General features: G+C 40.8%; 1 protein-coding gene across 8 annotated transcripts in view; it reads right to left on the bottom strand.

Annotated features, from left to right (window-relative positions):
* Positions 1-1,847: 1,847 nt before the first annotated feature.
* The window catches only part of COL13A1 (collagen type XIII alpha 1 chain), a 152,737-nt gene continuing 144,410 nt past the window's right edge, over positions 1,848-10,174 (bottom strand). For 7 of the 8 annotated variants that reach the window (XM_073353524.2, XM_073353517.2, XM_073353516.2 and 4 more), the window contains 2 exons: positions 4,444-4,482; positions 1,848-1,934 (listed from right to left, as the gene is read on the bottom strand). In XM_073353524.2, the coding sequence (XP_073209625.1) occupies positions 1,932-1,934; positions 4,444-4,482 (42 nt within the window). In that variant the 3' untranslated portion in view covers positions 1,848-1,931. Of the gene's footprint in view, positions 1,935-4,443; positions 4,483-9,954; positions 10,033-10,174 lie in introns of all 8 variants that reach the window. The other variant, XM_073353518.2, reaches the window with a different exon arrangement.

Below are 10,174 nucleotides of genomic sequence, written 5' to 3'. Positions count from 1 at the left end.
GAGACCATTACTCCTTGTTCTGTCATCTGCTATCATTGAGAACAGTCTAGATCCATCCTCTCTGGAACCCCCTTTCAGGTAGTTGAAAGCAGCTATCAAATCCCCCCTCATTCTTCTCTTCCGCAGACTAAACAATCCCAGTTCCCTCAGCCTCTCCTCATAAACCATGTGTTCCAGTCCCCTAATCATTTTTGTTGCCCTCCGCTGGACGCTTTCCAATTTTTTCACATCCTTCTTGTAGTGTGCGGCCCAAACTGGACACAGTACTCCAGATGAGGCCTCACCAATGTTGAATAGAGGGGAACGATCACGTCCCTCGATCTGTTGACAATGCCCGTACTTATACAGCCCAAAATGCCATTGGCCTTCTTGGCAACAAGGGCATACTGTTGACTCATATCCAGCTTCTCTTCCACTGTAACCCCTAGGTCCTTTTCTGCAGAACTGCTGCCTAGCCATTTCGTCCCTAGTCTGTAGCGGTGCATGGGAGTCTTCCATCCTAAGTGCAGGACTCTGCACTTGTCCTTGTTGAACTTCATCAGATTTCTTTTGGCCCAATCCTCTAATTTGTCTAGGTCCCTCTGTATCCTATCCCTACCCTCCAGCATATCTACCTCTCCTCCCAGTTTAGTGTCATCTGCAAACTTGCTGAGGGTGCAATCCACGCCATCCTCCGGATCATTAATAAAGATATTGAACAAAACCGGCCCCAGGACCAACCCTTGGGGCACTCTGCTTGATACCGGCTGCCAGCTAGACATGGAGCCATTGATCACTACCCATTGAGCCCGACGAATTAGCCAGCTTTCTATCCACCTTATACTCCATTCATCCAGTCCATACTTCTTAACTTTACTGCTTCTGTAACATACACTGTGATGTTCTTTTTAACCTACTAACATAGTTTTATCTGAGTAGGCACCTTGGAATTGAGACATTAATATAGGTAAGCCAAGAAGAGTATTTAAGATATGCATATGCAAATTAAGATTATTTTCTTCTGCAAATTTGCATGTAACCCTATGATTGACACTAAATGTGTATTCGTATGTACACTAAGTATTCATATAGGTCTCTATTTATCAAGGCATTCAAGTGGCTACTTAACGTTAAGAACGTACATAGTCCCATTGACTTTAATGGGACTATTTGTGCTTAAAATTAGACAGGTGTTTGAGTACCTTGCTGAACTGGTACCATAATCACAAATGCCGGTCGTTCATGTGGCTAACTGGTAATGTGAGACATGTCATCTTAACTAGTTACAAGAGTTTAAGACAGATTCTGTATGGGTGGATGTGTTTTGCTGCCTAACCATCCTCACTGATGAATGGGCACCTTTGTTAAAATAGCACCAGTAGTGTCCTCTAGTGGTGGTTTGGTTGCACTAGGATATGGCAAACTAAGTAAGAAAGCCCTTATGCTCTATATTGATGTAATAAGTAAAAGATAGAAGTCCCTCATTTTAATAGCACTGCTGGCTGCCCCAGGCTTTCTCCAGCAACACCATAGTTTATTCACAAAAAGATAACATTGCTATATTTCATTTTAATAATAAAATCCATAACACTTCAAATATTCTTTAATTTTCCTGATTTGGCAAGGGAAATGACCTTCAGATTTATATAGGGCAGTTCCTTTTGGCACCTGAATGCAATAATTTATTAAGTTCCAATACTCATCAAGTGTGCACAAATATCATGCAAATATTACAGCTGGACTCCGTAACAATATAAGCATAATATAGACACAGAATTATATAAAGTATTGACAAACAGAAAAAGGGAAATTTAGTATTTTCTGTACAAAATATATGCAGCTTTTGATAATTTGTAAAATGTATAACTTCTTGGCATTTCAGAAAAGAACATTGTATAAAAATAAATATTCTATGTACAAAACACACACAGGCCAGTCCATGGTTAGAACCATCACTGCAAAAGAAAACATAAACCTCTGTTAGTTTCACAATTCAAACAGCTGCAAGGATTTCTTAATGGAGGGAAACACAGGTAGGGGGACCTTGTTATGCGAGCATGCTCCAGGACACACAACAGCAGAGGAAGCAATCAAGAACCTCAGGAATGACCATTTTCATTTGTCTGGTTAGGAAGGAGGGGGTACAATGTTGGATGACTCTCCACCCTCCTCAGCCCCACCACACCTAGTGAAATTGCTGTTTGTGCAGCTGTTTTCTGCACTAATGCAAACAACAGGTAATACTAATAATAATGATCCAGAACCTGAAGAGTGGCACTGATGGATACGTAAGCCTCAAATGGCTATAGGGCATCAAGAACTCCTATGCAGCTGAACTGCAGAAAAAAGAAGGGACCTGAATAGGTTTCTATGCTGTCTTTCTTTAAAGAAAACATGTTATTACAATGTTTGTGTAAGTGGATGTCTGTGAATATATCATTGATTGGAATCTTCAGGTCAGGAGGCCCCTATATTTCCATCTGATATTTCCATTTCAAAGATTTCAATTTCTGCTTGGATAGCTGTCAGCCAGCTTGGGGAGCAGGCGGTGGTGGTGTCATCCCTATTCCTCTTGGACATCAGATGTACTGCATGGTCTCAGTGCCTCCTTTGATGTCCTCCTCAAGGACTTGGTTGGGGGGAGCATCCCTGGGATGGAGTAGGTTTTGGGCAGCCTTGTAAGGGCTCTGAATTGCCTCAGATAGTGTGTCCTTTCAGAATTAGCACAAACTGTCATGACTGCAAAGCTCAGGCAGACGACAGAGTTTGAGTGCTCTGCATCCTGGATATACTTGGGACAGGATTTGGCAAAGTAATTCTATTTTGCACTTAAACAGCAACCTTTATCCAAAGATCTCAAAGCACTTTACAAATCAGTTAATTAATTGATCTTCAAAGTGCCCTGTGAGGTAGATAATACACCCCTTTTTGAAGATGAACACACTGAGGTTAAGACCTAAATGATCAAAAAAGGACTTCTAGTTCAGAGTCCTTCAATTGTGGATGTCTTAATTTAGAAACGGAGGGCCTAATTTTTAGTGGTGCTGAACACCTACAATTCCCAGTGAAATGCATGAGAGATGCAGGTGCTCACAAGCTCTGAAAAATCAGGCCTGAGATGTCTAAAGTTGGGCACCCAATGTTAGAGGCAGGTTTTGAAACTTCGGTCCCATGTGACTTGTCCAAGGCTACAGAGTATTTCAGTGGAACAGAGATCCATAGATTCCAAGGCTAGAAGGGACATTGTGATCATCTGGTCTGACCTCCTTTATAGCACACACCATAGAACTTCCCCAACATAATTCCTAGAGCAGATATTTGAGAAAAACATCCAATCTTGATTTAAAAAATGTCAGTGATGGTGAATCCACCACACACACCCCCGGTAAATTGTTCCAATGGTTAATTACTCTCACCATTAAAAATGTATGCCTTGTTTCCAGTCTGAATTTGTCTAGCTTCAACTTCCAGCCACTGCATCATGTTACATCTTATACAGCCAGGACTAAAATGTGAAATTCCCAGTCAATATTATAAACAGCATTAGAGCTGATCACAGCACTAGATCTTGAATTATCAGTAGATCTTTAGATTGGAATTTCCAAAGGGGACTAAGGGAATTAAGTACCCAATTCCTACTGACAGTCAATGGGAGTTACATGCCTGACTCCGTTAGGCTCTGTGAAAATCCCAGCTGTAATGTTCCCTTCAGAGCTTTTAAAACCTCCTCAGTTGTATAACATAAAGTATGCTAATTATAACCCAGGCAGAGTCAGAAGGAAATGTGGAGCTTTAGTTTATTTGTTTTGTCTTTTATCTTAGCATGCTGGATTGGCTGTAATAACAGTTTAAAACAACAACCTAACCACATATAAGATATTTCTGTTGCAAACTCTTATCTCATTTACACCAGTAACTCCAGATTAACTCAGTTTAAGTCTACTAGATCTGCAGGTGTTTAGAACCTCTGAAAATCAGATCAATTACCTTTATTTGGGTGCCTAAAATGGATTCAGGTGCTTAATATTAGGCACTCCACTTTGAAAATTTTGGCTTTTTATGTGTCTCGGTTTCCCCAAAATGAGGATAACAGTGCTTACCCATCTTTGCAAAGTGCTTTGAGATCTATGGATGAAAAGCATGATTTGCTAATAATATATTGATATGTAGGAATATAACACAGCTAATGAGTTCTGATTCTGTGCAACTATAAGATATTTTTTAAGCCTGAAATATCCAGGGTTGCCAATACAATTCTATAATTTTTAACCTATTTTATTTGTGTATTATTGGATAAAACAAATGGACCGTTTTGATCCTGCTTGTCACGAGCACTGGCACTGAAAATCCACTGCATGCTTTACACATCTGTTTTGTCATTAGAAAGACTCACAGAAAATCATCTGCAAAATGCATCAACACCTTTAATTCAGCACAGTCATAGAAGTTCCAAGATTATTTTACCTTATTCCAGCAGCCCTGAACTGGCAAGCCGTCTTCCCCCTACAACAAAGAAGGAAACAAACACAGTGTAGGATCAGGAGACAGAGCCAAAAGGAAGGAAGGAAAGGGTTAACTAATATAGCTGCAACAAACATTTTAAGTCTGAGTTGGGCTGCGATAAATGTTCTAATATATATAATTTCCCCCCTTCTGTTTTGGATGATCCATTTTTCTGGCTGAAAGACATGGTTAGGGTTCAATCCGAAACCAGAGATTCAAGAGGGAAATTTGTCGGTGTTGTGCAGGGAACACGCACAGGCTTCCTGTTGATGGGTATTAGGCTGCAGGGTTATGCATATATGCTCTAGTTCTGCTCAGAAAATGTGTTTGGCCCTGCTTTTCTTGAAGAGGGAAACATAAAAGCTCCAATTCAGGAGTAAAACATATCAGGATGTTGGCAGTGGGAGACATGAACTGGCTGGTTACGTTGTCATGCGTGACTCCGTGTCATAATTTGGAGGTGACATGCCATTCCTGACAACATACAGCAAAGTGGATCCCAAACACTGCATGAACATTTGGACTTGCAGGAATGTCTAGAAAATATTTTCATTTCATTTATCTGGGCTGGGTTTAGCATTGAGTGAGGAATGGTCACTTTGTCCACTTAAGCAAAATTCACTGGGAGTTACGCTTTCTTATGTCTTGGCTGTACGGTCCTTATTTCTAAATGTCAAGAAATCCCTTGTGTCAAATCTGCTGAGACATCAGAAATCTCTGTGTTGTACTGCTTTACACTTTTATTCTATTTGTAGATATTCTTCAATAGCAAGAAAGGAGATACCAATGGGGCACTGGCAAACCCTGTACAGCATATGGGGCACAAAGAAAAAGGTGTGGCAATCTGAGATTTGTTTGAATACCAGTTCAGGATATGATTTGGTACTTTAAACAGTTTTGAAAATTCTAGATTGTAAGGTGTTCATAGTGGGGACTGCCTCTTTATGGGGGCATACTAGGGTGGGGTGTTTGGGCACTACCATAATATAAATGTTTATTAACCATAGTAACAGGACAGATACAGATAATCTTGGCTCAATCAGCGCATTTTTAAAGTGTTTGCTCTGTGCTTTTTGTGGGGAGTGAAGTGTGGGATTGAGGCCTTCCAGTGCTGTTTTGAAATGAGGATGGATGCAAAGTGTTTTTTCTGGTGCGGCTGGCTAATCCCTTAGTGTTGGGGTGAGGCCCAGAATCAATGCCATCCAGATGGAGGCTCTGAGAATATATTAAAAGAAATTACTGCCTCCATTTTGCTCAATTACTATAGTGGTGGCATGAGTCACTGATTTGGGAGAATGGATTATAAAACCGATTTCACCCTGCTTTGAATGCTTATTTCACTGTCACAATAGGAACTTAACTGTTTAATAATGAAGCAAAATATTTCACATCTCAACGCAAAAGTTTGTTTTTAATGTTAACTATAACATTTATAAATCTGATTGAAAATTTATTTGGTCTCTGACATCAGGCTCCCTTACTTCTGCTGTCACTTTTCATCAAGGTGGTTGCTGCCATGCCCAACCTAATTAAGAATCTAATTATTTTAAATGCTTACTACCAGGTGGTAGTTAGAGCCCTGTACTGAGGAAAATGGGTGCAGTTTTCTTTAAAAGGGCTGCTTTCCACTATCTTTCTTTCTTAGCTACCCCTAATCCTGGGTACAGCCAGGGCCAATTCAACCCCTGGGATAACCTAGAGCAGCCTCAGGGGTGCTCTTAATTGTGCTGGCTGGCAATAACTTACTTGGGGCCACTATGTTTGTAGGGATTACTGGAACGTGGACTGCTCCAGTCATGCTCCTCCTACCCCAACATGTTCCTACACTGAGAGAGTCCGGGAGGTGGAGGAGGAGAGTTAGCTCCACACCAGATAAGGATTCCTCTACTGTGAAGGAATCTTTAGCAGCCCCTTTAAGACAGCTTTACGACCCCTTTGTTGCATCCTGAATAGTTGGCCAAATAGGCATTTTGCCTCAACAAAATGGATGGGATTAGGCCTGTATTCTCACAGGGCCCAAACCTTCAAGCCTTTCTTGTGCAGAATTCCCTTTGAAGTTGGCAGGATCCTGCACTAAAGGATTGCAGGATCAGACATCCCTATACAGGTTTAGAGTAGTTTTATTCTGAAAAAGTTTTGTATCCTGTAAACAATTTGGATATTAAAAGTAAACAAACAGAGTTACCTTTGCCTTGGAAACTGGTAGATTAATTTTTGTGAAATGTTATTAATTCTACTCAGATCAGCACTAACCAGCCTTGTGAAACAGGTAATTGAGGATGGTGGGGAGAAATTACTGGGATAATAAACAGGTGAACAGCCTAGCCTAACAAGTTAGGCCATTGATAGTTAGACAGTTCAATCAAATCCTTATAGAAGATGCCTACAACTGCTTGAACAGTTCAAGCTATTGGGTCATATACGCTCCTGATGTAACTCTACTGTAGTCAGTGAAATTATACAAAGGATGAATTGGACCCATTTTCTTCAGTCAAATTAGTTTATTCTTAGCTTCTTAATTATTGTAGGAGACATCTCCACAGCTTAACATCTCATTTTTAAAAAAGAAAGGAAAAACCAAAGAGAAGAAAATGAACAATGTTATAATGAGAGAGAAACTAGTTAACTTAAGTACATGGATAAGCAACTTTGATGGATCAGATATCATTGGGTGTTGACAGAAAGTCCTTTTCTCTTAATGTAGCCTCCCAGCAATGCTCCCGCCCCCAGGCTGCAGGACTGTGGAAATAAATGATTATGGATCCTTTACTGGGGAAGAAGTGGCATTCCCATTGGTAGGCTGGTGGTGGGGGGAATGAATTGTGTAGTGCATTGCAGGAGGAAATGAAAAGTTAGGTGTGTAAAGGAACAGGAATCTGCAAGGTTATGGTTTAAGGATCAAAGGAAGAACAGGATCACAAGGAAGTGTTTGTTGCAGGCTAGTTTGCAGAGGGAGGGAAGTGGGACATGCTTATTAGTAATGAGTCATTAGATTCCCATATTTCAGATTTGGATTAGTTCACAGACTCCATACATTTGTGCAGATCCAGCATGGAAGTAAGTTGTGTCAGCAGAATGCCAGGCAGAGGTAAGTGTTAACAGATTTGGGTCAACAAACATGCTTATTTAATGTCTCGAACTGGCTTCGATGCCAGAATACTGTATATTGTTGGCATTTTCATTTCATCAGATTTCCTGGTGTGTCTCCCATAACAAAAATAGACAGGAAATAGACATGCATTATGCTGCTGCCCTGCAGTGCAATTTGCAGTTGGAAGTAGTGCCAGAGAAGAAAAAACTAGTCTTCCAAGAGTAGTGGAAGAATCCTTTTATCTAGAGATACTCTCAGAGTGTTTTATACAATTTAGGAATGTTCAGTACAGAAGTGACTTGCGGTTGCAGGAGGTGAACTAGTTGACTGAACAGTTCTTTTGCATTTTTAGCTTCTGTGATCATATGTGACAATAAGGGCAGAATTTGTTTATTTACCCAGTATTCACAGAATAGGAGTTTCCATTAAAATCTTTACAGTTTGGCCTTTGAAGGTGGCTATTATTACAGAAGTATTCAATTATTCACTATGCAAAGAAAATTGAAGTGCAAACTGCAGAGAATAGTTGGATTGACAGTAACGTTAGCTACTTGCAAAGGCAAAACTGTAAAGATTTTAATGGCAACCACTGTATTTATCTACTCAGGAAAAACTCAGTTCAGATGCAGCAACTGTTTCTCAGTAAAGTCCACACTCCCCCCTTTTTTTTAAAACATAATTTTCCATTGGTTTGTCTATGGCCCCAAGAGGTCAAATGGGCAGGTTGTGTTCATACCTTTTGCAAATGTGATTGTGCATATGTATCATCGAGTAGGACTTGGCACTAACATTCTAAGAGTATTTCGACCCTGCAATTAAAGCATATGTAGCTGTGCTAGCTTTGGTCTAGCTAGCTGGAATAACAACAGCAGTAAAGCCAAGGCAACACCGGCTAGCTGCTCAAATCCATACCGTGGCTCCCAGGTGGCCTTGTACAACCCACGCTGTCACCGCTGTTCCCGGACTTATCAAATTAGAAATGGAAACTAGGAGGATCATGAGTTTTAATCCACTGACTGTCCTTTAGTAAATCCTTAGACCTCACAGACTCTCACTAGTTCTGCTTGAACTAGCAGGATAAAAATAGCAGTGTGGACATTGTGGCACAGGCAGTTGCTTGGGTGGCTTGGACTTAGGTGGCTAGCCTGAGCTGACAGCTGTGTGTCTACACTGCTATTTTCAGCACGCTAGCTCAGTTGGTGCTATCATAAGCCTGTTTACCCATGCTGAGAATCACACCTCCCAGACATACCCTAAGAAACAGATACTGCCTTTGAGCTGAGTTTTTTTGAGTAAATGAATAAACTGATGCTTTTTAGTGTGATGGCGAGAGCAGCTTTGTCATATTTGGGTTACATACAGTATTTGGGAAAGGGCATTAAAATGATAATATCCCTTTAAGAGTCAAGTAAAATGGATGTCAGGAAATGTACTAGGCAGCCTTCAAGTCAAGAGTAACCTTCTCTGAGACACTAAAGAACAACGGAAAGGAGAAACGTTGGGCCTGCTGCCAGAGCTGAGGCCAGAAGAGGCGTTTGAGCTGGCACTCCCTTATCACAAGAGAGAAGGAGCTGCTGGCATGGGATTCTCCATGAAGGTCCCTCAGTTCTGAAAGATTCTTCCATTAGAGCCCAAATTTGTTTTCAATCTTAATGCACTACAAAATCCATAATTTTTCTCCAGACATTTATGTTGCTCATGAGCGATTGAAAGATGACTTAGGGGAGGTCTTTTGTTAAGTTATGACATAAGAGTAGATTGCTTCAGTCTTTTTGGGACACTCTTATAATTAGAAATTAATTATTGGAAACTTGATGATTTGAAATACTGAACTGGTATGTTTCTCAGGGATTGTTTGAGAGTTATGTCTGCATTCTGATGGGTTGTTTTAAAATGTGGGAGGTGCATAGGTGGTGTGGAGGAGAGTCAGACTTTACTTTCAAGTATTCACACTTGGCCCGCGGACTTAATGGAGGATTTAAGCATTTCAAATGATCAAATAGAGAGTTGAGGTATTTGAGGGTCAGCTTTTGAAGCATTGGTCCAGCAGGGGTTCTGAAGGAAATCTTAAAGGAAGAAATAAAGCAGTTATGAACAATACTCTGTTAATAACAATTGCAATGTGGTAGCACATCCAGACTACTGCTTCATTTCTCCCAGCACCACAAAGGGATGGCTGTAGCAACCGTGACTCATTGCAAAGGGTGTTATGGGTCATACTGTGAAGCAAGCCACATGATGGGAGATAGGATGGAGATTGGTAAGGATGGCACCATTGCTGTAGGTTTACAGTTCATGCCACTATTTGGAGGTATCATAAAATAACAATCAAGAATGAAAAGCAAACAGAAGCATGCAGGAAAGGGAAGGTAACACCATACCAATGGGCAAGGGGCATCCAGCCCGTCCAGCCCAGGTAACCCCGGCTCACCCTTCTCGCCTTTAAAACCTCGGAGTCCCTGTTCATGAAATCAACCACTATAATTATTCCAGTCAATGCCATCCCCTCCATGCCATAGGAGGAGAGGCCCAGTCCCACACTGGTATAATCAAAGGGCACTCAAGCTACATACCCAGTACATAAATAATCAGTGTTTGAAT

This window comes from Lepidochelys kempii, chromosome 7 (assembly GCF_965140285.1).
Source record: "Lepidochelys kempii isolate rLepKem1 chromosome 7, rLepKem1.hap1, whole genome shotgun sequence".
NCBI classification, from domain to species: domain Eukaryota; kingdom Metazoa; phylum Chordata; order Testudines; family Cheloniidae; genus Lepidochelys; species Lepidochelys kempii.
Note: the sequence above shows the minus strand (reverse complement) of the source record. Positions and strands in the feature narration are given on the sequence as shown.